At 44.1% G+C, this 25,710-nt stretch overlaps 2 protein-coding genes and 2 non-coding genes across 4 annotated transcripts; 1 reads left to right on the plus strand and 3 right to left on the minus strand.

Moving 5' to 3' along the window:
* Nucleotides 1-1,198: 1,198 nt before the first annotated feature.
* LOC139342042 (otoferlin-like) lies at nucleotides 1,199-14,302 on the plus strand. The gene is made up of 41 exons (XM_070978884.1): nucleotides 1,199-1,244; nucleotides 1,536-1,662; nucleotides 1,768-1,822; nucleotides 1,978-2,109; nucleotides 2,195-2,257; nucleotides 2,366-2,450; nucleotides 2,535-2,694; nucleotides 2,875-3,061; nucleotides 3,198-3,384; nucleotides 3,532-3,755; nucleotides 4,115-4,223; nucleotides 4,371-4,554; nucleotides 4,715-4,835; nucleotides 4,949-5,049; nucleotides 5,146-5,236; nucleotides 5,336-5,452; nucleotides 5,550-5,702; nucleotides 5,813-6,002; nucleotides 6,216-6,340; nucleotides 6,416-6,550; nucleotides 7,488-7,649; nucleotides 7,728-7,847; nucleotides 7,944-8,105; nucleotides 8,229-8,391; nucleotides 8,589-8,662; nucleotides 8,854-8,880; nucleotides 8,990-9,121; nucleotides 9,250-9,322; nucleotides 10,121-10,230; nucleotides 10,315-10,452; nucleotides 10,638-10,769; nucleotides 10,857-10,984; nucleotides 11,077-11,247; nucleotides 11,617-11,777; nucleotides 11,869-12,011; nucleotides 12,140-12,228; nucleotides 12,361-12,459; nucleotides 12,607-12,848; nucleotides 13,051-13,229; nucleotides 13,435-13,535; nucleotides 14,122-14,302. The coding sequence occupies exons 1-41, from the start codon at nucleotides 1,199-1,201 to the stop codon at nucleotides 14,300-14,302; spliced, it is 5,379 nt and encodes a 1,792-aa protein (XP_070834985.1).
* A 3,327-nt stretch (nucleotides 14,303-17,629) lies between these two features.
* trnaa-agc (transfer RNA alanine (anticodon AGC)) lies at nucleotides 17,630-17,702 on the minus strand. The gene has a single exon. It is a non-coding gene; the product is annotated as a tRNA-Ala (tRNA).
* A 498-nt stretch (nucleotides 17,703-18,200) lies between these two features.
* On the minus strand, nucleotides 18,201-18,273 carry trnaa-agc (transfer RNA alanine (anticodon AGC)). Its single transcript has one exon. It is a non-coding gene; the product is annotated as a tRNA-Ala (tRNA).
* A 510-nt stretch (nucleotides 18,274-18,783) lies between these two features.
* On the minus strand, nucleotides 18,784-25,553 carry LOC139341963 (microtubule-associated protein RP/EB family member 3-like). The gene is made up of 7 exons (XM_070978731.1): nucleotides 25,397-25,553; nucleotides 22,725-22,852; nucleotides 22,497-22,642; nucleotides 22,214-22,370; nucleotides 21,053-21,195; nucleotides 20,782-20,934; nucleotides 18,784-20,217 (listed from the first exon to the last, which is right to left on the minus strand). Exons 2-7 carry the CDS (start codon nucleotides 22,843-22,845, stop codon nucleotides 20,149-20,151), a joined length of 789 nt encoding a protein of 262 aa, XP_070834832.1. The 5' UTR covers nucleotides 22,846-22,852; nucleotides 25,397-25,553; the 3' UTR covers nucleotides 18,784-20,148.
* Nucleotides 25,554-25,710: the final 157 nt, after the last annotated feature.

Here is a 25,710-nt window from a genome sequence, read left to right on the forward strand (position 1 = left end):
TGTGATGTGTTCCACTTTGTTTTCAGTTTTTTGTCTATTACACACAACTCTGAAAATATTCCAAAAAGTAAACATTTAGGAAATAAGCTCCAGCCCTTCATGAAAGCCTGTAGGTCCTGTATACGTATCTTTGAAAATGCCAGTCTTTGAAATCGTTAGCATGCTCCATCACATGAAAAAAGATGACTGTTTTAGATTGAAACTATGCAAAGGGCACTTTGCTGATTAATTACAGCAGATTAATTATTTTAAGTGTATTATTTTTCACAGCGCATGTGAAATGTATCCTCTTTAATGGATGTATTAAGGTCAGCTGATTTGAATAATTGAAAGCCCCTTTTGAAGGCTGAACCAGGGTGTGGTGGCACACAGGCACCCCCCTTAAAATGACAGTATGCATGCTGTACATGCTGACATATGTGTCCTCCTAAGTCATCCATCCATCCATCCATTATCTATACCGCCTATCCCTTTCGGGGTTGCGGGGGGCTGGAGCCTATCCCAGCTACAATGGGCGAGAGGCGGGGTACACCCTGAACCGGTCGCCAGCCTATTGCAGGGCCACATGCAAAGACAGACAAACATTCACACTCACACTCACACCTACGGACAATTTAGAGTCATCAATTAACCTAATGAGCATGTTTTTGGTCTGTGGGAGGAAGCCGGAGTACCCGGAGAGAACCCACGCATGCACGGGAAGAACATGCAAACTTCACACAGAAAGGCCCCGCCTGACCCGGGGATCGAACTGGCAACCTTCTTGCTGTGAGGCACCCGCACTACCTGCTGCGCCACCGTGCAGCCTCCTAAGTCATATATTTTGAATTTGAATAAATACATATTAAATGTTTTAGACGCTCTTTTATAATTTAGGTATTTTCCAGTCGCTGTCGGACTTGATAGCGGTTAGTTCTTGGCCTCCGTCTCTCTCCATGACATCGGAGGAGAACGTCATGTCTGTTGTGGCTTTGTGGTTTTGTGACTTTGTGGTTCTGACTGCAGAACATGGGCAGAATATCCCATTGACATGCTTAAAACAGTAGTTGTTTGTTTTTAATGAATTGAAAGTAGGTGATAAGACAGGTGTTAAAGTAATTGCGTATATGCCAATGTTTTCCCCTTAAAGCTGCAAAGCTGTTGTCTATGAAATGGTGAATCTTTTATTGTCTTTCACAGGGCACAATTGTTTTGAACCATGAAGCGCAGTAAGCACCGTGGACACAAGGAGGAGAGAAACGGAGGTATCATTAGCCAAGATGGATGACGGAAGATAAGGCCAAATAAGATAGGAAATCCTGGCTGATATTTCAAACTGCTATTGGCTTACAGCTACTGTCAACCTGCTTCAGCCCGTTGAACCTTTATCAAGCTGTAGACTAAAACACATTCAGCATTACTGCAGATATTCCACCATGTATTTCACTGAATCATAAAGAAATCCCAGGATGACTTTCAGAATATAATAAAACAATGTTTGAGCAGGACTGGTGGTATAAGTTGTCCTTATTGTGTGCTTTCCCTGTGGTCTCCAGATGAGCCAGCTATTCTGGAGACAGAGAACCTGGATCGTCAGGGCATGTTCATGGGAGGGGGCCCTGATCCTGACACCGTCTCTCTGGCCTCAGTCACAGCCGTCACCACCAATGTGTCGAACAAGAGGCAAGCCTGGCTCTGTTGTGCATATGGCTGCCTTTTAACAGCTTGTTAAACCTGTTAATCTGTCTGAAGATTCTTAATTGGGTGTGATACCTCGTTGTCTTGCAGATCAAAGCCAGACATCAAGATGGAGCCCAGCTCTGGAAGACCAGTAGATTATCAAGTAAGAGAAAACGGTTTGTTGGCCCAGTGTGTTGATGAGTTACTGACCAGGCTTTGTGGAATATATGAAAGTCATTGTACTCGCACAGGCATGATTAATCTGAATTTTTAGTATCACAGTCAGTCACTCTGTCTTACTTGATCATCTAATTCCAGGTCAGTGTGACTGTGATTGAAGCCAGGCAGCTGGTGGGACTGAACATGGATCCAATGGTCTGTGTGGAGATTGGAGAAGATAAGAAGTACACCTCAATGAAGGAATCAACCAACTGCCCGTACTACAATGAAGTCAGTCACCACAACATGCTGCATCTATATTAACCTCTGTCAGGGGAAAAGCTCGTTATTGTCATTAACTCTCTTGTCTTTCCAGTATTTTGTGTTCGACTTCCACGTCCCTCCCGATGTAATGTTCGACAAAATCCTGAAGTTGTCTGTGAGTTGTTGAAGTCACAGTAGTGTGGATTGTTATCATCTCATGTGGTTCCTTATTTAGACAGCTACTGTGTTTAACATTGTTTGTTTCCCTGAACCAACCCATCAGGTAATTCACTCCAAAAATCTCCTGCGCAGTGGAACACTGGTTGGAACTTTCAAACTGGATGTTGGCACAATCTACTTCCAGCCTGGTAAAGAATCAGTGAACATCAGCGTTATTGTCATGAATTGATTGTAATGATTTAGATTAATGTGTCTTCTTGTTTGTCTTGCAGAACATCAGTTTTACCACAAGTGGGCTTTGTTGTCCGACCCTGATGACATCTCAGCTGGCTGTAAAGGCTACGTTAAGTGTGATATTGCCGTTGTGGCCAAAGGGGACACTATAAAGACTCCACACAAGGCCAATGAACAGGATGAGGATGACATAGAGGGGTAATTAGATGCTGATTGCACATGTAAATTTAGACTGGATAGATTTCAAGTAATGTGTTATGGAGTGTCATGACTGCAATCCAAATTTTGATTCAAGCACTTGAACTTAATGCAATATGTTTCAGCTGAGATGTTAACTTGTTTGCTTTCTTATTTCACCCTGTCCCATTTCTGTTTCAGCAACCTCTTACTACCAGAGGGGGTGCCCGCAGAGCGACAGTGGGCTCGTTATTATCTGAAGATCTACAGAGCCGAGGGACTCCCCAGGATGAACACCAGCATCATGGCCAACGTCAAAAAGGCCTTCATAGGAGAAAATAAGGACCTGGTTGATCCTTATGTCCAAGTGCAGTTTGCCGGACAGAAGGTAAGTAATGCGATGGATCCCAAACGTCCTTTTTTTGTATCTGTTTCATCTCAGCCAGGTTAAAGAATGAATTACACTGACAGCACAAGCCCTGGGTTCATTCACATATTCTTATGATTGCAATGTGCGATTCCAGGGGAAAACATCAGTTCAGAAGAGCTGCTATGAGCCCATCTGGAATGAGCAGGTTGTTTTCACCGAGATGTTTCCACCACTGTGCAAGCGCATGAAGATCCAGATCCGTGACTCAGATAAAGTCAATGATGTTGCTATCGGAACACACTTCCTGGACCTACGGAAGATTTCCAACGATGGGGACAAAGGTGATAGATCATTTGCGCTTTCAGATTTTTCCTGAATTTGTGAAACCTGACCCGAACAGAGGCTAGTAACGCCAAGCGGAGCAGACACAGAACAAAAGGCTGCCACACAGTTTATAGAATAACAAAAAATCTCAAAAATGTTGCCAGGCTTCCTTCCCACGCTGGGACCTGCCTGGGTCAACATGTACGGCTCCACCCGTACCTACACCCTGATGGATGAGTACCAGGAGCTAAACGAAGGGCTCGGAGAAGGGGTGTCCTTCAGGGCGCGCCTGCTCATCAGCCTGGGGGTGGAGATCCTGGACCCCTCCTCGCCTGACATTACCAGCTCCACAGAGGTGCAGTTGGAGGGAGTGCCCAACATCTCAGAGGTGGGTCCCTGTTCGGATGGGCAGCCATGCAAAGGAAGCCGATTGTTACTCCCGCTGATGGGTCATTGTGCTGTGGTTATTGTGAATTATTAATCATCTTTATTTAGCCCACCTGGTGCATTATTAACATGCTGTTTGCATTCATGGGGCTTCTTTTTGTTGGTGGACAATGTAAGTCACACAGCAAATTTAGTCGAGCACAGTAATCCCAAGTCCTCAGGGATCCCGTCCTACTGTCCGACGTCTTGTATCACATAACTGCTCGTTATCAGAGAGCGACAGCAGTGTGGGATCTTGTTTAGTTTCTCATTTCTATATGTTCCCACATTTACATTTACACTTGTTTGTCTATTTCACAGAGCGCTACCGGGAAGATTGAGGAGTTTTTCCTTTTTGGGTCTTTCCTGGAGGCCACAATGATTGACAGAAAGATTGGTGATAAGCCCATCAACTTTGAGGTCACCATAGGTATTGCTCCATTTCACACTCATTACCTGTTTTTCCTAATTTCTCTCACTAAGAATTTAATGAGAAATGTGCAATTTTGTTTTAAAACCCCCCTGAAGTTGCAGCACATTTAAGGGTGCGACCAGTAACGTAGCTGCTGTGTACCAGGTTACTATGGAAACGAGATTGACGGGGTCGTCCAGCCAAAGACGAAGGGGAAGAAAGGGGGAGGAGATGCTGACGAGGAGGAAACTGAGCTGATCCACAACTCCAGCGAGGAGGAGATGGATGATGACGGGGACCTGACCTCAGTGGCGACGACTCCTCCCATGAAACCTGTCATCACTGACCGGTCAGAGCAAAAATATCATCATCAAACGAGTGACGGTGCAAGTAACAACAAATAAACTGTAGTCCAGAGTGATCTTTTCAGGATCAGTGCACCTCATTCAGCGTCACAGTTTGTTTTTTTGCCAGTTTGATTGAACTTTATCCCGTGTTCACACCCTCAGAAACTACTTCCACCTGCCGTATTTCGAGAGGAAGCCATGTATCTACATCAAGAGTTGGTGGCAGGACCAGAGAAGGAGGCTGTTCAATGCCAACATCATAGACAAGATCGCAGATAAACTGGCAAGACATGCACTTTATAGTAACTTGATGAGCATAGTATTAAAAATATATATTGTTTATTGGCGCTTGAATTCGGTTTGCCGAGTGAACCTGAACGTCTTCTTTTGCTGCAGGAGGATGGACTGAATGATGTGCAAGAGATCATCAAGACAGAGAAAGCCTATCCTGAGCGCAGGCTGAGGGGCGTCCTGGAGGAGCTCAGCCAGGGCTGCACGTCTGTAGTCACAAACACAAACTACACACTGTAAAAACGAGTTGTTTTGAATGTTAAGTTTTGACTTCGACGCTGACTGAGCTCCTCTTCTTTCAGTCAGTTTCTCTCGCTGGCAAACAAGGACCAGAACCAGTCTGGCAGAACCAAGCTTGACCGGGAGAGACTGAAGCTGTGCATGTCAGAAGTGGTATGTCAGCCAAAAAGCAGCTAGCTTTTTATTTCCTCTGCTTGCTGGTTGTTTTTATTCGTCCTGTCTTGCTAAATGCTGTGCTGCTCCCGGGTTTAGGAGACCATCGGGCAGCAAGCTAAAGCCATGAGGTCGCAGGTGAAGAAAAGCACAGTGAGAGATAAAATCAAGCTGGCTCAGAACTTCCTCACAAAGCTGCGCTTCCTGGCTGATGAAGTAAGATCTACGACATTATGTCTGCCGTTTACAAACCTTTACTTCTGCTGCACTTCCTTGTTTCATTGCGGTCACTTCATGTTCTTTCTTGCTGCAGCCTCAGCACAGCGTTCCTGATGTTTTCATATGGATGATAAGTAACGGGAAGCGCATTGCTTATGCTCGTGTTCCCTCCAAAGACATCCTTTATTCCGCCATAGAGGAGGAGATGGGGAAGGACTGCGGCAAAGTCAAGACGCTCTTTCTGAGGGTGGGTTTAAATACAGATGGCAAGATAATAAATCAGATCTGCTCTGATGTTTGATGCTGTTTTGCCATGATTAGATTATAAAGCTTTTTTTCTCCCCTCACATCCTTAAGATCCCTGGTAAGAAAGGCTTCGGGCCTGCTGGCTGGACAGTCCAGTCCAAGATAGAGATTTATCTTTGGCTGGGTCTGAACAGACAGCGCAAAGACTACCTGAGCGGCCTGCCAAACGGATTTGAGGAAAATAAGTTATCCAAAGGACCCGGTCTGCCGTGCTCACCTCCCATCAGCCTCACCTACATGAGTAAGACCATCATCCAATTCAATATTTCTTATATGTTAAGTTTAAACACAGTCTGAAATAAAGGCTTTATTTAAGTAGGTTATCAGTTGATAAATCAGTGATATTTTAAATACCTTATCCACCTTGTTTTAGAGATATAGAATTAAGATAATTCCGATATCATCCTTTAATGGACTAATTGTTTCATTCATGAGCGTCTTTCTGTGTCCTCAGTGAAACAGATCTTCCAGCTGAGGGTCCACATGTACCAAGCTCGCAGCCTGTTTGCTGCTGATAGCACGGGTCTGTCTGATCCCTTCGCAAGAGTCTTCTTCTCAACACAAAGCCAGGTCACTGAGGTGAGCGCACTCAAAAGGCTAAGGTGTGAACAGCTGCATGGCAGATCCTGCATCTCAGTCGAACCTTTTCTCCAGGTGCTGGCTGAGACTCTGTGCCCGACATGGGACCAGCTGCTGGTCTTTGAGAATGTGGAGCTGTTTGGGGAGGCCACCGAACTGAGGGACGACCCTCCCATTATCGTCATCGAAATCTATGATCAGGACACCGTGGTAAGGGCTTTTTTGAAATAGAGACGCCTGTCTGTTTCCATTTACTTTCATGCGAGCAAACAGTCTGCTTTCACACAGCTTGAATTTCCAGATAGCAATCGTCCGTCCTTATCATCCTAAAACTTTAAGAGTCTGCCTGTCTTTCACTTGAAATGTAAGACTAAATGTGTCCCTTGATGAGTCTAAAATCAGTGTGTTTACTGTCCCTTTTTATTGATTTTGATATTGATTTGATTTTAATGAATATTTGAGATATAACCCTCCTCTTACCCTCGGCAGCGACCTGAATTACATTTGAAAGAATGCTTTTGCTGACTGACAATTCTATATTTGCTCCTGCCAATAACACCATTGTTTTGGATGACCCTTTGGATAAGTAGAGTGTGGATTCTGATGGCTTGATATACTGTAGTAGCGCTGTCATGTGTGCCGAGTAGATTGTATTGAAAGGCATGCAAGAGGAATAAGACGTGTCCACGAGGATAGATGATCAGCTTATACCTGTTGCATTCCTTTAAGTGAAATTTTGTGCTTTTTCTATGTGGCCAGCAGAGGATTTGGACTCTCCATAACCACTAACTGCAAGAGAGATTTAATGTAATGTATTTTTAAAAAGCATTAAGCAATCATTCAGTGATCTTTTGACATAAATCCTCATCTGTTTTGCAGTTCACTGGTTATTTTAGGTATGCTGCTTTTGTTTACTTTTATCTTTAATGCTTTTTTATGTAGTCTTGACGGGAAACATGTGCATCTCAAGCCATGTTTCTTCCTGCTGATAGGACAAACCAAATAATTAACCATAAGCGACCTTGTAACATGAACTCTGATGGATTGATACGGTAGGCTAAAAAGACCATTCTTTCAAATATTCCAACCGTAATTCATGTCTTATGGTGTGGTATATTTTAGGTTTCATTTGCCAATATGTTTCCAGGGCAAAGCCGACTTCATGGGCAGAACATTTGCCAAACCTGTGGTCAAGATGGCGGATGAGCACTATGGCCCACCACGCTTCCCTCCCCAGCTGGAGTACTATCAGATCTACCGTGGGAACTGCAGCGCGGGAGAAATGCTGGCAGCCTTTGAGCTGCTGCAGGTCAGGCTGTCAGATACAGAGACCACTGTTTACAAAGACTCAGATCATATTGAAAATAATTCTTGCATCGTCTTGCAGATTGGCCCCAATGGGAAAGCTGACCTGCCTCCCATAGACGGCCCCACAGATATGGACCGCGGCCCGATCCTGCCTGTACCGCTGGGGATCAGACCAGTGCTCAGCAAATACAGGATCGAGGTGAAGACTTTGCTTTAGCTTTAACTTCACCAGTGTGATGCGTTTATTAGCAGCACAATTTATTTGAAAAAGAAAAGTGACCCCCTTGTCCCTCAGGTTTTGTTCTGGGGCTTGAGGGACCTGAAGAGGGTGAACCTGGCCCAGGTGGATCGCCCCCGTGTGGACATCGAATGTGCCGGAAAGGGAGTGCAGTCTGCCCTCATCCCCAACTACAAGAAAAACCCCAACTTCAGCGCCCTTGTCAAGTGGTTTGAAGTGGTATTTTATCATTTAAATTACTCCATTAACATTTAATAGTTCATATTTATATTCCAAGCTAATTGGAAAAGAAGCCCTGCGCAAATTGCTAATTGCAAATTCACTCCGGCTTTTCTGTGTCAGGAACTGCCTGAGAACGAGTTGCTTCACCCGCCGCTGAACATCCGAGTGGTGGACTGCAGGGCTTTTGGCCGCTACACTCTGGTTGGCTCCAATGCTGTCACCAACCTGCGGAAGTTCATCTACAGAGCGAACGACAAGCAGGCCAACAACTGGTCCACTACAGGTATGAAGTGAAACCCAGGGACACATTACACCATTACTTTATTATGACCCCAGAACAACATACAACAACATACAACATACTGTTACAACATACAGTAATCCAATGTAAAAGATAAAGTACAGTATCTGTGTGCCTGTGCAGTAACATGGTTATGATTATATAGATAAACACATTCGTGCTCTCTGTTCGCCTTTCAGAGGAAATTATTGTTGTCAGCATGGACACTGAGCCTGGTTTTAAGAAGATGGACACTGTGGTCAAACTAGACTCTGTAAGTTTCATTTTTTTCAATTTGATCCAACCTTTATTCAAATAATTAGACCCAGCAAGAATAATAGTTCTAAAACAGACAAACAGCATCTGTATACGACAGTTCAGATAATGATTATGAAGCGGTTTTGTAACTGTACAGAAGAATATTGTCACTTTATTTGACATCGTGCCGTCTGGTTTCCCACCTAGTGCTCTGATGCTGTGGTCAAAGTTGAGGTAAGTAAAGTCCTTTGCACTCAATTCATCAAATTTGAAAGATTTCATGTTGCTGCGAGAAACCCTGAAGCTTTACCGACAACACATTTAATGCATCTTGTGTTCAAAGGATGACGATAAGGATGGAAAGGGGAAAAAGAGGAAGAGGAAGAAGGGCGATGAGATCGAAGAGGAGGAGCTGGATGAGAGCATGTTGGACTGGTGGTCCAAGTATTTTGCCTCCATTGAGACTTTGACAGAGGTGAGTTAGAGGAAAACATTTGGAGTCTTGCGTCACCTCAGATCTAAACCTCCTGCGGGTATCTTGTTGGATCTTTTTTTTTCTTTGTCCTGATGAATACAGCTGAGATATATCCTTCTGTTCTGCAGGCTCTGAAGGCTCAAGAGGCTGCTCTGTCAGATTCAGAGGACAAAGACGACATGGACATTGCAGATGGTGGAGGTAAAACCAGAGAATAAGACCGGTGTTTTGTTTATGTCATCAGTTTCTGTAATGCAGAATGCTTTCGTGTACCTGTGTGTCCCTGTCTTAATGTGGTGGAGGAGCAAATCTGTGATGTTTTAAGTGCTGTGTAAGGTCATAAGACAGAGAGGAAAACTCCAAAAAACACACTCCAATACTTTCGTTGTTGTTTATGCATATTGATCTTTCATGAGCTCACTAACTCTGATTGTTGTTTCCTTCTACAGTGCAGTAGTGAACCTCTTAGATCCTCGTAGCCCACCAATGCCTCCGTGTAGATGCTGACATGAATCCAAATTTCCACACGTCGGACAATCGCTTTTCCTCTCCCTTAGATGCATATTAGCCATATGCCTGCCATGAAAGTTGTCAATGAGAAATGACAAAAAAAAGACACAGACAGTGCAGTTTGATAACATGATGAGCTTTTATCTTAGTGATGTAAAAGCCATTAGAAACACATTTGATTCTGGGCCAACCAGGCTGCACAGAATCAGCTCGTCATATCAGCTGATGCATGTTAGTGTAACTTTACTCTGACATGACTCGAGCCTTGCAGAGACACAGCTGCCTGCCTGGAGGATCTGTCTCATCGCCAAGTATCCCCACTGAACTGTATACCTCAGTAGTATACAATTCAATGGTATGCTTGCTGTATACAGAAACAACTGGTTTTGGCAACTTTCATGTGGAATTCATGTCTCGAGTGCTCTGCCCCTTCAACCCCCACCCCGCTCCCCCCTCTTCACTCCGTCCTCACTGCTGAACTGTACTCAGATATCAAACCTGATGACTCTCCTGTGAAAGGCTCCAAGAAAGGAAAAGGGAAGAAGAAGAAGCTGGCAGATCCGTTTGAGAAGAAAAAGCCGAAGCTGGATGAGCTGAAGGTGCGCCTACACGACCGCTCAGAGCCGTTCTCAGTCATTGTGTTTATGTACTCGCTGGTTGATCATTTTGTGTTCTCAAACAAGGTTTACCCAAAGGAACTGGAGAGGGAGTTTGACAGCTTTGAGGACTGGCTCCACAGTTTCAACCTGTTCAGGGGAAAAGGCGGCGATGACGACGACCAAAACGTGACTGATGAGGACAGAATTGTTGGAAAATTCAAAGTAAGACGAGAAAGTTTAAGTCATTCTCTCCTCAGTTATATCAATTGCATGTATAAAAAAAACAAGCTTGTCATAGATTTTGTTTAGTTAACATAAGACAGTTGCAGGAAGTCCAGAAGGCGTTACATGTTATTTAACATTTTTTTGCAGTATAAGCATTTATTCGTTTAACTGCCTCCCTTCAGGGCTCATTGTGCATGTACAAGGTGTCGGACGACATGCCCAGAGACATGAACTTTGACTCCAACATGGGAATGTTCCAGAACATTCCTCACAACGATCCCATCAACGTCCTCGTCCGCATCTATGTTATCAGGGTACGTTTTGTAGTTGTCTGTTGTAGGTGTCTCAGGAGGTGATGACATCACCCCTTTCCTTCTTAAGTTATCCAGTTTCTTTGACAGGCAACTGATCTGCATCCAGCTGACATCAATGGCAAAGCTGATCCATACATTGCAATCAAACTGGGAAAGACGGAGATCAAAGACAAAGAGAACTACATCTCAAAACAGCTCAACCCTTTGTTTGGCAAGTAAGTAGAAACATTATATTTCCGATCACAGGATCGTTACTTATATTTCAAAAATATGCATGAAGACCAACAAATGTCCCGTTTCTCATCAGATCCTTTGACGTGGAGGCCACATTCCCAATGGACTCCACACTCACCGTCTCCATTTATGACTGGGACCTGGTGGGAACTGATGATCTGATCGGAGAAACCAAAATTGATCTTGAGAACCGTTTCTACAGCAAACACAGGGCCACGTGTGGCATCACGTGCAACTACGCCATGTAAGACTCAAAGACCAAACCATGTGTGTTCTACAAGTTGGGACTTTACAACATAAATAAAAACAGAAAGCAATCATATAGAAATGAACTGTGTTTACCTGCAGTGGTTTGACAAAGTGTTCCTGAGTCCATGTAGTAACATCCTTCATCCAATCATGTGTCCACAAAGAGGTGAACCTCGCTCCATCCTCGCCTGAATGACCGAGCCTTTCCATAATACCCCTTTCATACCCAATCATGATACTGTCACCTGTTACCAATCAACCTGTTTACCTGTGGAATGATCCAAACAGGTGCTTTTGCAGTGCTCTGGGACTTGCTCGTAATTGTTTTTCATGTAAGTGCAGCTGCTTTCGCTCTTTTCTCCAGTCACGGTTACAATGTGTGGCGGGACCCAATGAAACCCACACAAATCCTGGCGAAGCTGTGTAAGGACGGCAAGCTGGATGGGCCTCACTACGGCCCTGGAGGAAGAGTGAAGGTGGAGAACCGCGTCTTCATGGCGCTGACCGAGATAGAGGATGAAAACGGTTTGTGTTCACTTCCCTCAAACCCTTTTGTTTCTCGGCTAGTTGAAGCCAAAATAACATTAATCCACGTGGTTTATTTGATGTTTGTCAGGTTTGAAGAAGCAGACAGAGGAACATCTGGCGCTGACCGTGTTGAAGCACTGGGAAGAAATCCCGCGGGTCGGCTGCAAACTTGTCCCAGAACACGTGGAAACCAGACCACTGCTCCACCCTGACAAACCAGGAATTGAACAGGTGTGTCATCCAGTGCATTTGTGCCGCCTCGCCTCCATCCAGTACGCCTTTTCATCATGACTCTTTATGCTATCAGGTTTTGTTTGCATACTTTAAGCCTGTATTTCCTTGTGTTTAATATCTTTTAGGGGCGAATTGAGATGTGGGTGGATTTGTTCCCTAAGGACATGACTGCACCTGGCCCCGCCCTCGACATTTCACCAAGGAAACCAAAGAAGTATGTGCTCTCTATACACTGTACACAGTTTTAGCCAAACAGAGCTGATCTTTAGCACACAGTTTAGTCAGCGCTTGGTGTCATTATTGATTAGTTCTTCATCGCATGTCTTGTATTTTAACTTGTGTCCAGGTTTGAGCTGAGGGTGATCGTCTGGAACACAGACGAGGTCGTTCTGGAAGATGATGATATCTTCACTGGCGAGAAGTCGAGTGACATATTTGTGCGAGGGTAATTATAAGCTTTATATGTTTTGGATGGTCCTCTTGGTGATTGATCTTTATCTTTTCATTTCATTTGTGGGCTCAACTAGAACAAGGTGAATTAATAATACATGGAAACAAACTCTATCCTACCCTACACCTTTTCCTATGACAGCTGGTTGAAAGGGCAGCAGGAGGACAAGCAGGACACAGACGTCCACTACCACTCCATCACTGGGGAGGGCAACTTCAACTGGCGCTTCGTCTACCCCTTCGACTACCTCATGGCTGAAGAGAAGATCGTCATCTCGAAAAAAGAGTCCATGTTTGCCTGGGACGAGACTGAATACAAGATCCCGGCTCGCCTTAATCTGCAAGTGTGGGACGCCGACCATTTCTCTGCGGATGACTTCTTAGGTGCAGTGGACAATCACTCATAATGAGCCACTGTTAATGCCACAGAGTTAAAACTTGTGGGGAGCTTTTTTGACTAAATACCATCTTTAAAGACTTAATTGTTCTAATTGGATGTGTTTGGTGCACTTTACAATGTAACTCCTCACAGCTGTTTGTGCTTTATTCCACCATGCCTGCTAAATTAATTAATGTCTCTTTATAGGTGCAATTGAGCTGGACCTGAACCGTTTTCCTCGTGGTGCAAAGACTGCCAAGCAGTGCACCATTGAGATGGTGACGAATGAAGCAGAGATGCCCATGGTCTCCATCTTCAAACAGAAGAGGATCAAAGGCTGGTGGCCGTTTGTGGCCAGAAATGAAGAAGACGAGTTTGAGCTCACGGTAGGTCGAAGTAAAAGTATCAAACACACGAACCTCAGCAGCAGCAGCAGCAGCAGTCTGTCAGACTGTTCTGAGTAACGTTTGCTGCAGCTTTCTTCATCAACACCCCAAGCCATATCAAAGTTGGCTGAATGTATCAAGAGTTAGACAATCGCTTAAACCCTCCTGGCGGCTAAGAGTGGTTTGCTTTTTTTGGAACTTTTAGGGAAAAGTGGAGGCAGAGCTGCACCTTCTGACAGGAGAGGAAGCAGAGAGAAGCCCAGTCGGTGAAGGACGCAACGAACCAGAGCCGCTGGAGAAACCCAAGTATGAAGGATGTTCTGTTATCACCCCGCATTTTAACCACTGAGCGCTCTTCATCTGCTCTTCTCATTTTTCTCACACATATGCACACATGTTGTACAGCTTGACTGAAAAAAGGTTAAACTCCAATAAATGGTCAACTGCAAAACAGACAGGAAATAACACAATAAATCCTCTGATCAATAAAATAAGAATAAATAAATGAATAAATCAGCCATAAACAAAAAAATCATCACCTCCTAAGCCAACATAAACAATTCTAAAACGACATAATAAGATAATAACCAAAACGAGCAATTTCTTGAAAAGAGGACAGACATTTGTACTTCAACCACCTTCTGGACTTAAACCTACGATCTTCTTTCTTTACAGGGTAAGTTGCTGTTTCTTCATATCTCTTGTGTATGTCTACCTAGAATCATCTTTAAGTTCTCAAAATAGATTGTTTCTCTGCCTTGCTTTTTGCTTTGCCCTCGTATCCGTAACGTCAGTGATATTTACATCTGAATTTAGCTTAGGAAGAGAGCAGCGTTAGACCCGTAGTGCTTAAAGTCTGTGTCACTGAACATCTGTGTTTTTGTCCTTCCAGCCGCCCAGACACCAGCCTTCTGTGGTTCCTCACTCCCTTCAAAGCCATAAAACACTTGGTCTGCAACCAGTACAAGTGGCTGGCCATCAAGATTGTCACTGCTCTCCTGCTGCTGGCCTTGCTGACTCTTTTCCTCTACAGCATGCCTGGTTACATGGTGAAGAAAATGCTGGGAGCTTGAGATGTTGCTCAGACACATCTGCACAAGGTTCCAGCAGTTTTCTCTAACCAGATGGCTTCCAACCCTCTTGCTTTCTGCACTCTGTCTACAGTTTCCCTTCAGTCGATGAAATCAGTTAGACTTAAGCAGATCTCTGCACATGCTTCTTAAAGGATTTGTCCAAAATCACATTATGTGTTACTTTGAGGGCATAAACATCTACTGGGGGAGAGTAAGAACTTCATCCCAGTCATGACAGCGACCGGTTTAACCACTCCTGTAGTGATGCTCACTGTGTATGAAATTAAATGTAGTTATGCATTGCGTTGATTTGGATTTCTTACTTTTGTGTCGAGTTATTTTGAGTTTTTTTGGTCACTATATTGGTTATATTTGCACTGATTTTTGCATGAAAGTTCATTTGCATTACATCCATGCAAAATTGGACAGACTTTGTTAATAAAGTACCTGAGAAAGATCTAGCTGATCTTAAAGGTTAGGTTTCTTAACACCCACATGTCCACATGTACATTAAACGAGTATCGCTCACTGTCCTCATTCCTCATGTCCACTCTGTGCCTGTGAAATGATCCTAATGATGTGGAATGTGTCCTCTGTCCGTCCAAAAGAACACAAAATAGGACATACGGTCAAATAAGAACAACAAAACACACCTGATGGAACAGTCTACAGTGTGGACAAGAGGAATGAGAAGCTACAGCGACCTTCTTTCTGATCTGACTCCGACATAACAGACACACACAGTGTGTAATAGTGATAATATTAGAGCTCAAACACTGTTCATCATACGTGTTCTGTTCATCCAACCTCCACACCAAACCGAACATCATCCCTGGTGTGGAGGTAAGGTTATGTCACTTTTGTAGGAACCTTCCTCTGCGTACATCATTTTCAGTGTTTGCCGTCTTCGTTCTGTAACTCCATCTCTGTGCCCCACCAGCCGTCCAGACGTCGCCCTCCTCTGGTTCCTCATCCCTCTCAAAGCTGTGAAGCACCTGGCGTGTGACCAGTACAGGTGGCTGACCATCAAGATCGTCACCGCTCTGCTGCTGCTGGCCATCGTGGGTCTTTTCCTGTACAACATGCCCGGTTACATGGTGAAGAAGATGATGGGGGTCTGAGGGAAAACCAGCGAGTGATGACTTTTTCAAAGGGTGTGCGTTCAGTAGTTAGTGGAATTGTTTTGTGAAGGTTTTGCAACCCCAAAATTGATGTGGTCACACTTCATGTTGAGGTACAAATTTTTACTGTTAACTAGCTGCTTATTAGCATGCATGCTAATAGCACATTGGCTCTTTATTAGTCATTATAAAGCACTTATTCATTATTCCGTGGGTTAGAGTGGTATTGAGACTTTAATTCATGTTCCTTCCTTACTATCAATAAGCAGTGATTAGGAAGTTACTGAGGAAGAATTCTTAGTTAAGGGCCTAATAGTTGTAGAATATGGTCATGCAGAATAAGGCATTAATAGGTGTTTGATAATGACCAGTAAAAAGTCAATATTCTACTGATATGCATGCTAATAAGCAGCTAGTTAATGGTGTACTTTAATATAAAGTGTTATCATTCATACATTCCTCAAAAAGCACTCGTACAGATGCATTAGTAATGATAAATCATGAGCGCGTCCATCACTGGTCCTTAATGTGTCCAAAACTCAACATATTGTTACTGTTGATGTGATAACTAAGCAGTTGTTTTTTTTTTTTTTTTGGTTTCTTGAAATGTGCTTTTCTTTATTCCCATTCTTTGTAGTTTGCTCGCCTATAAAAACACAATCACTTGAAGGTACTAGAAGTTTTATGTACTTAAAAAAGTGAGCATTTTGGCATAGTTGGTTTGTACTGGAGTTCACATTTTCTTGCTTGAACAATGTTTTGTCCTGTTTGATGTATGATATTTCGAACTTGTGCATAAATTGACCTCTGAACCATCCATTTTTCCAGTAGTCCTGTCGTCTGTGTGTATATGTCCTCTGTGTGGTATGTATTATTATTTATACTGTATGTATTATTAGTATTTTGTTATCTGTAGCTGTAAGCCTCAAACGCATGGCTCGGTCTATCGTCTGGATTTCAGTTCATATAATCACAGAGAAGCCAGCTACTTATTTAGCTAGCACTCAAACAGACACTTGAATACACCCCAATGATCTCTGTGTGGTGCCTTTGACCTTTTAGTACATTGCTTCATCAACATCTGCTGTGTTAGAAGCTCTTAAACTACAAATTCATGAAAAAACAACACTGCCATAAGGAAAGTGTGTGAAGTCAGAAAGAGGAAGTGGTTATTACACCAGGTTGTATCAGTGCATTGTTTCAGCATTGATGGATTTTTGAATTTAGATTGTGAAATTTCTAACCCACTGTTTGTCTCTGTGCCCCACCAGCCGTCCAGACATTGCCCTCCTCTGGTTCCTCATCCCTTTCAAAGCTGCGAAGCACCTGGTGTGCGACCAGTACAGGTGGCTGACCATCAAGATCGTCACCGCTCTGCTGCTGCTGGCCATCTTGGCTCTTTTCCTGTACAACATGCCCGGTTACATGGTGAAGAAGATGCTGGGGGCCTGAGATATCGGCTGGGTTTTGCTATTTTACACACAAAGATATGATCTCAGTTGTAATTTGCCCTTGTGTTCTGAAAAAGGGTCTTTTGCCACTCGACAAAAGACCCCATTAAGTTGTAGATTAATATGACTACAATGCAATAAGGCAAGCTCATTCTCATATTTACATGTAATCACTAGAATCCATTACTGGAATGTAGTGGTGCAAGTTTGTTATTATTTCAACGTGATGGTTAGTTTTACCCTGCTTAAATTATTATTAGTAGTATTATTCTTCTATGGTTGTTGTGGTTGTTGCTGTTGCAAGATTGTCACCTTTGTGCTGATTTATTGTGAACTCAACAGTGTGCAGTATTTTGTCTGATCTTGCCCGATTTGTCTTTGAATTTGTGAATAAAGTGACAAGTGCAAACGTTTCTAATCTTAACATCATCTGTCCGGTCATCTGTTCACAGGCACGGCCTTTACTGTGTGAAGAGACAGCAGCTTTCATGTCGCTTTACCTTTAAACACATGATGTTTCTTTACAAAGTTATTAATTGACAGTTGAGAAAAAAACTGGTTTGGTAGTTTGAGTTTCACGCATGACACTATGCAGAGTTAGAGTAGAGGGAAGCATTTTTGTTTAAAGCGATGAATGAACGGGGTTATACCTGACTGCCAAACACTGTGATCAATACGGCAGTTTAATGTCAACCTGGGAAACGTGGGAATCCACATGTAAGGTTTCAAGTTCTGAAGAGCCGTAAAAGCGTCATTGGAGGATGCGGGCATCGATCCCGCTACCTCTCGCATGCTAAGCGAGCGCTCTACCATTTGAGCTAATCCCCCTCTGTAAACGGGCACTTAGGATCTGAACTGACCTCTATTGTTAAATGCAGATTTCTTCGGGATTTTGTGTTATTTCCCGTGTGAACTTTAATTGTCAGTCTTTTCGAGGACTTCTTAGCCGTCACTGGCCCTCTCACGGCACATCCCAAAACATATACGATGCTGTGCTGCCATCTGCTGGTTCCAAAAGGAAATAGCAGACTTCCGTTAATTATCTCATGGTGGCGTCAACGCTGATTCGACTGGGTATTCTGAATTAACGCTACCTTCATGTGCATTTTCCATGTAAAATCGTCGGAAATTTTCCATTGGCACGACGATGAAGCGCCCGTTTTGCTTACTGGTAGGTTAATCGTAGGTTAATCTTCGGGTGAAGGAGTTTAGCTTTTGACACGATAGACCAAAACAACGTCCGTCGTTAGCTAATGGAAAGAGAAAGTAGCTTCGGAAAGGCATGGAAAATTAAATACCAACTGTTTGGGAGAAAAGAGGCTGACTTGGAGGATGCGGGCATCGATCCCGCTACCTCTCGCATGCTAAGCGAGCGCTCTACCATTTGAGCTAATCCCCCGTCCATCATTACTACGCGAGATTATGCACAAAATAATTGGATTTACGAGCCGGCATGGACAATATTTGACACAATGTTTATATTCATATACAAACTTCTTTAGAAGAATAAGTTTTGAACGAAATGCGATGTCACTTTATCAAAACCTGTTTGCTGACGTTACGTTTTCTAACGTAATAGCATAGTTGTCTAACGACACAACACTCACTCCCGCTGGTTACACTTTGGTTAATATTACATAAAACCACTTCAAATATTGCTATCAATATACCGTTGACATCTAAGAATCACATTCAATGTTGGAATGTGAACGTGTACAGGCGGGATTCGAACCCGGGACTCCTGACCTGCACAACAAAACAGGTGCCAGGCTTTATACTTTATGTGGTTAATTTAGTGGCGTGCACAAGTGGACCATGTGAGCTTTCCTTTAACTGGAACTGAATATCCACAAAGAAACACAAACATTCATGCATCATAAGCATTTCTCACTCAAAATAAATCACCACCATTTATTTCACAACTGTTTATTTATTCAAAACTCAAAAGATGAGAGTTCTGTAGATGTTTACATGGTCAATGAACGCAAGTTCCAGAGCAGACGACAGCCAGTTTTCAAAATAAAAATAGCTGGGGAAGGATAAGGAGACTTCCTTGGTTGAACTGGATGCGAATGATGACCAGTCAGCTGGTCTCTGTACTAACTTTCTTCCAAACTACAACTCATACACCCTGGGCAACCCATAACAGCAAATTAAAAGTGCAAACACGAGATTAGCCGGAAAAACATGATAAAAGCTGTCATGTGAAAATGTCTTTGTATTAATTCAGTGTCAGGTTCGCTTATATTTTAGAATAAAACATTAGAACTGCTACAATCTATAACCATGTTATCAGTCTGCAGGTGGCTTTCCACCTCTAAATTTTAAACTTATAGGCTTCTGCATGTCCGCCTAAAAGATACCACTGCAATTAACCAGGATCGTGCGACATCAGACAAAATCTCCACACAAGATACATACATATACAAAATATCACTCATTCACAGTCAATGTGTAACATTCTCATGCTCAGATATGTTGCGGATCAGTAATGAATAATCGCAGAGCACTGATCATATGCCTTGAGTCATTACACCAGAGGATTTCCTTCCTTTTTTCTACATGCCACAAACCCACCATAAGAGAAACGAAAAGCTTGATGCTGACTCGAGCACAAACCACAACTGAAAGAACACACGTGGCCTCAGCTTTCAATACATGTACAGTAGGTTTTGCACCAATCTTGCTACAGAAAGTTAATCTAAATGAAATATAAGTTAAATAAATAAGAAACTGTTATTAAAAAGTCACTTTTGTTACAGTTTTTAGTCGCTCTGGGAGTGTCCTGATGGCACATTGGAGCAGCGTTGTTCTGTGCTCTAATAGAAGTATCACAGCGCACCAAAGCCAAATAAATAACTCCATAATGAGCAAAGACATTGTTCTCTCAGAAATCGCAATGTTGGTAATATTTACAGACTTAAAATTCACTGTTTGCCATAACAACCTCCATGCCAGGCTCGGTTCTGCCTTACTCATGCTGAAATAACTGGGATATGTGGTACGTTACTGTTATTGTTACTGTGTGAGTGGAGGCAGGGAGGGAGGAGCAGCAAATGACGACGCAGAGTAGTTGTGTACAGTATGTAGACGGCCGGAGGGCAGACGGGGGGGAGGTTACGAACAGATATACTTATGAGCGAGAAAGGAAAAGACGGACAGAGAGCAGGGATAATGGTGAGGGTTCATAGAGCGTGCAGAGTAGAAAACAAATGAGGGCAGAAAGAAAAGGGAAGGGAAGGTGGGGACGTCAGGGGGGAGAGACATGAAGCGTTCAGTATTCATCCTGGTCCAGGTGAGCTTGTTCATCGAGGTCTTCATCCTCCGGAGGCGCGAAACCTTCCTATAATACACAGGAAATAAGAGATATTACTCAGGTTTTCTGCTTTTTTAAAAAATTCAGTTCCGAAGACCACAGAGATAAACAATGTCTTCAATCCATCCATCCATCCATTGTCTATCAATGTCTGGGGCAAATCTGAGTGCAACACCATGAAGGGTGAGATGGCTTACAAGGAGCTGTCTCTCCATCTAGACCGGCTGCATTCATTGGGCAGTAAGCACTAAAACATCAAGCGTGGTTTTTGATTGGTTCTCTTGAACTTGCAGTGCCAATCAAATCAATATTAGATCATTTTAAAAATAGAGCATCCGTACTGAAACATATGGCGTGAGCCAGGCGACGTGCTTTTAAGTGAGGTTATGTTCCAAAGTTAGATTTTTAGTAATTTGTTTTACAGATTTCTAAAAATCGTCACAAATGTAAATGGGATTTTGAATTGGGTTTACGTCTGTCTGGAGGCTGCGTTCTCACGTTGACTCTCTTCATTAGTTCACTCTGATAAAGACCCTGCAGGTTGAAATGGTGCTGCGCAGCCTGTATTTGTTGCTGACAGTGGACGCATACCTCTGTGGCGTAGAGAATGTCGATTATCCTGCTGAGGATGGGGTTATTTTCGCTCTCGTGCTCCTGGCAGATCAGCTCGATGTCCCGTAGTTTGCTGAAGTAGAAGTCTCTCTCCTTCTCTAGTCCGTCTACGGTCAACTTCAACTCCATCAACTTCAAAAGAGAAAGACAAAACAAACAGTGAGCCAGCGTGCACAGCGCTAAGCTAAGTGGAATTCAGCCATCATTGATTTATTATTTACACATTACTTTTCACCCGTTACAGCTCTACCTGTTGATTTAGCTCCATGATCTCAGCATCACTGCCCCCATTTCTAGACAAAGATGGATTCTTCCTCATGGCCGGAGTGTTGTGTTGGACCCTCTGCGGTGTTGGCATGTTTTTGGGAACTGTTGGAGACGTCCTCTGTGGTCCTGGAGAGATGATCAGAGATGTTTATCATTTGATTTAAAACGGATTTGCTGCGTTTATATTGGCTTTGTAGCATTGTGGCGATGGATATAGCACATTATAGAGAGCTGATGTGATCAGCTTATAGCATAATGTTGTGCCTTTGATATGCCATTTTTGTGAAAGGATTTGGAATTTACAACAGAGCTGATGGAAAAGACACGAATTTGGTTTGCCAGATTTTAAAAAGCCAAATTCTGAGTAAAAACTGACCAAATATTTTAAAGTGGCTGAATGTTACGCTGATTTGAGTCAAAAAAAGAAGAAACCTGCGTCCTGCCAAACCTCTATAAGTGCTTCAGCAGAGGTGTTTCGGATAAACTGAAAACATGCTAACACGCATTAGCACAGTTTGGAAAATGAGTGCAGTCACTCTGCCCTTTTACAACCAAACTGCTTAACAAAGCAGGCTTATGGCACGCTACGAGTCAAATTAGACCGCCATGATTTTCAGGCAAAAAGCTTTCACAGAGACATAGCAAGGCTGCTCAGGCTGACGTTACTCTTGTTAGTACAATGAGACAAACTCGTGTTTGCTCAGTCCAGCGTTCAGGGGAGCGATGGAGCTGCGGCAGTGTTGCATCAGCTGTCGATGCAGGAGAAAACAGCTGCATGTGATACTTCAGTAGGTCCTCTGGCGTCACTAATCAGGATCAATTAGAATCGAGAGAGCAAATTGCAGCTGGAGTTGCATGTCGGGGATTTCTAACTCCACTAATGCTGCATCCCACGAGTCACTGTGGCGATTACTACAATCCCACCAGTGACTCAGTCGTACCTACGCAGCGTCATGTTGCTTGTGAATGGCGGGCAGTGAGATGGATCTAAGAAGGCAGCAGTCATTCTGTGAATCGTGCTGCTCACACCACTTGCTTGCAGGGAGTGCTTTTGAGCCATCCAAAGCTCAGGAAGACCGTGCAGCAACGGCGAAACTGTTTGGTTTACCTGGGTTTCTCTTTGGTTTGTGGATAAAGTGATCACCTGGGTTGGGGGCGGGGGCCACGTCCTGCCCCTGTCTGGCTAGTAAAGGGTCGTACTCCTTCCCGTCGTAGTTGGCGTCGAAGAACTTCTTGAACCACTGCACGAATTCAAAGTTGTCCTGGAACTTCCCTTTTACGAGCTTTTCTACAGGAATAATCTGCAGGGCGGAAACAGGAAATGCTTGAATGCTGCTGTTACATGATGCAGAAGCAGGAAGACGAAACAAGTCAACTTCATCAAAAATATAATGGAAAACATGCGAATATGATAAAAGTATTCTGACTTTGTCAACACTCATCCTCTTGAAAGCTGCCTGAAGAACTTTGAAGTTGTGTATAAATTCATGTTCCAGCTTGGCTTGAAATTTGACCTTCTTCAGAAGGATACAACCCGGGAACAACATGTCCATGAACTGGCAATATGCCGCTCCTGGAAAACACAAAGGCGCCACCGTTAGTCTTTGCTGCCTTGCTCTTTTTTGAGCGGCGCCGAATCGGAGCTTCAGCCTTACCTGAACAGAGCTGTTCGATCTTCGTGTAGGTGAGATGCAAAGAATCGTTGACCCATGCCAGCATGTCATGTCGGCTGAGGTTGTCAATGGACACAGATGTGGCGTACACATTCACTGCCATCCCCCACCTGAAACAAACAAGAAGAGCCAAACAGTCACCGGGAGGCGTTTGTCTCCGTCTGTCCGCTGAATCTCAAAAACTTTCAAAGGAGTTTGGTTGAAAGTTTGGTCACATGGCAAAGAACAACCTGCCTGATTACCTGATCTCTCTTTTGATTGGCCACTGACTGCCCTAATCATGTAATCAAGTGGAGCCTCCTCCAACTTTCAAGATATTCCCCGCTGGACTAAACCAAGCTGCCCACGCCGTCCTCCATCACCCCGTCCGCTGATCGTCCCTGCAACCTTCAACCAACCCACCAGACATTTGAACTTAGAGGAGTGCAGAGCTGGTTTAATTATTTAGGGCTGCAGCTGGAGTTGAAACAGTACGAGATTTTCTTGGTACAAAATATCAGGGTATCACACTGTTATTACTAATATTAGAAATATCTTTTAATTAGATAACTATACTTTATTTATCGCACACATTACATGCCCACACTACATGCACACGCCATGCTTCGTGAAATTATTTCTCCGCATTTGACCCATCTTGGTCCGTCCTTCCTCAGCAGCAGACCAGGAGCGGTGGGCTGCCAGCGGCGCCCAGGGACCCATCTTTTCACCTGATGCAAGAAGATCAGGTGGTGATCTTCTTGCATGTTTTTAGTGGAGGTTATTTAAGGAGGAAACCCGGGTAAACACGGGGAGAACATGCAAGCTCCACACAGAAAGGCCCCCTTTTTCCTCGAGCAGCAGGCACTGAGGGCATGGTGGAGGACACGTCACCAGCACCCACAGCGGGATTTGAACCGGGACCTTCTAGCTGTGAGGTGACAGTGTTACCACTTGTGCCACCGTGCCACCCAAATGCCCTGTGTACTTAACACTAATATAACAGAATTCAATACTGTGGATGAGCAAATGTACGTGGTATCATACCACATGAAACAGGGATTAGATGAATGAAATGAAAAACCTGAAACAGGTTATTTTCATTGTTGATCAAAGTGCCAGTCCTATATTCGTCTATAAAATGTCCCAAAATACTGAAGAAATGTCTGTCACACTTTCCTTAATAACTTTTTTGTTCCACTCAACAGTCAAAAACCCAGAAATCATTGATTTACAATCCCGCAAGACGCAGAAAAACAGCAAATCCTCACAGAGAGAAGCTGGAATGAGGGAAAGTTTGGTATTTTTTTACTCTGACAAATGACTCAAACAATTCATTGATTATCAAAATAGTTGCTGATGAATTGTCTGTCGTGCTGATTGATTGTTTCATGTTCCTGCCTTTCAGTGCGTTCATTTCTTGAGCTAACTGTTGATGCCAGATGTACTACAGTAGCATCAGATCCTACTAGGACAAACACAAACTGTTGCACGTCTCTGTCAGTGTGCTGCAGCTTCACTTTCTGGAGGGGTTCTACCATTATGTCCTCAGGGTAGAGATTTGGGGCTGGGTCAGAAGCCGCTGCAGCAGTGGGCCTGTAACCCCGCTCGCCTGATTTTGGGCTGTGAACACAACGCCTGACGGGCTTCTTTAGTTTCAGTTTTAATCTACAGATGTGTTGTGAGCATAATCCTCCCTAGATTAAACAGAAATATCCTGATGTTTGTGAGCAGCTTTACACATCTGGCAGCGCCGGCCTCCTCTGTGCTCACTTTGCCCGCCTGCTGAAACCTCACACTGGTGTCATGTCAGAAGAGGCCTGTCACACCTTCACACCCCCTGCAGTAAGAGTGCACATTAAACACGAGCCAGGCATAATGATGATTGTAGAGGTCACGCACCGCTGTGTGTGTGTGTGTGTGTGTGTGTGTGTGTGTGTGTGTGTGTGTGTGTGTGTGTGTGTGTGTGCAGGTTGACAGCCACAGAGAAATGACAGCATGTGGCCACATTTCACTCTCCTAACAACTGAATCACGCATACCTGCAATGGAAGCGGTGATTTCTGGGATAACACTAACAATTGTGCACGCACCTTCAGCAGCGTGCATCACACCAGCGGGCTCCCATGGGGCTTGGCTAGCCTACAATTACACCATAATGACTTAGAGCCATCTGACCAACAATAAAACGCTTTATCAGACAAAAGCAGGCACGATCAGCTGCATTGATGAGCGCAGATCTCGCAGTGGGTGTAATTTCTGATGGAGATGTGTTGTTGTATCGAGAGCGGCGCACCAAACAGGAGTCAGTGTATTCTCCAAAAATCTACCGGGCCTCTCACAAAGCTCCCATAATGACTGCAGCAAAAAAGCAGCGTGCAAAAAACACCCCGAAATCCGGCGAGAGCAAACAGGCGGTGGAGGCTGACGTTTGGAGCCCGAGCCGAGAACAATAAATGCGGTCGTTTGCGGGGTGCGTTTCGGTTAAAAACCCGCAACGCCGCTCCGCTAGCGGGCCCCCTCTACAGGCCTCCCGGAATACCTCAGGAGCGTCAGTGCACGGGAAATCTCCCCACTGCACGGGGATAAAACGCAGCGGCCCCGCAAACACACGCACAAAGGGAGGAAGGAGCGAGCCGGAGCGGGTCGGCGGAGGCTTCGTGCGGCCATACTCACTGTATTCAGGAGCGTCTGTGTTGTGATCACGCTGGCAGTAGCCCGTCTGTCAATGCCCGCCGCTGTCGTCGTTGTCAGACCCTGCTGGGTGCAGCGCTTGGTAACGGGCCGCCCTGTCTGGGGCTGCAACAATCCAGCTCCGACCGCGCATGCGCCCGGCTCCATGCTGTTAAAGGTTCATTATAAATAGGACTTTGGCCTGTTCCAGCTAAGAGACACATGATGTGTCTGGTTGGGTTTTAGGCCTGCTGGTGAGGCTTTCGAGAGGTCAGGCTGCACCGAAATAATAATGTTTTATCTGCTGCTGGATAAGA

Source organism: Chaetodon trifascialis, chromosome 14 (assembly GCF_039877785.1).
Source record: "Chaetodon trifascialis isolate fChaTrf1 chromosome 14, fChaTrf1.hap1, whole genome shotgun sequence".
Taxonomy (NCBI): domain Eukaryota; kingdom Metazoa; phylum Chordata; class Actinopteri; order Chaetodontiformes; family Chaetodontidae; genus Chaetodon; species Chaetodon trifascialis.

Excerpts from the sequence above, each read along its gene's own strand:
- LOC139342042 (XM_070978884.1), top strand. The coding sequence starts at position 1,199 with ATGAAGCGCAGTAAGCACCGTGGACACAAGGAGGAGAGAAACGGAG. Across the intron at positions 3,062-3,197 it reads TGCAGTTTGCCGGACAGAAG|GGGAAAACATCAGTTCAGAA; the intron begins GTAAGTAATGCG and ends GTGCGATTCCAG. Across the intron at positions 9,122-9,249 it reads CCATTGAGACTTTGACAGAG|GCTCTGAAGGCTCAAGAGGC; the intron begins GTGAGTTAGAGG and ends TCTGTTCTGCAG.
- LOC139341963 (XM_070978731.1), bottom strand. The coding sequence starts at position 22,845 with ATGGCAGTGAATGTGTACGCCACATCTGTGTCCATTGACAACCTCAGC. Across the intron at positions 22,643-22,724 it reads GATCGAACAGCTCTGTTCAG|GAGCGGCATATTGCCAGTTC; the intron begins GTAAGGCTGAAG and ends TGTGTTTTCCAG. Across the intron at positions 20,218-20,781 it reads ACATTCTCTACGCCACAGAG|GAAGGTTTCGCGCCTCCGGA; the intron begins GTATGCGTCCAC and ends TGTGTATTATAG.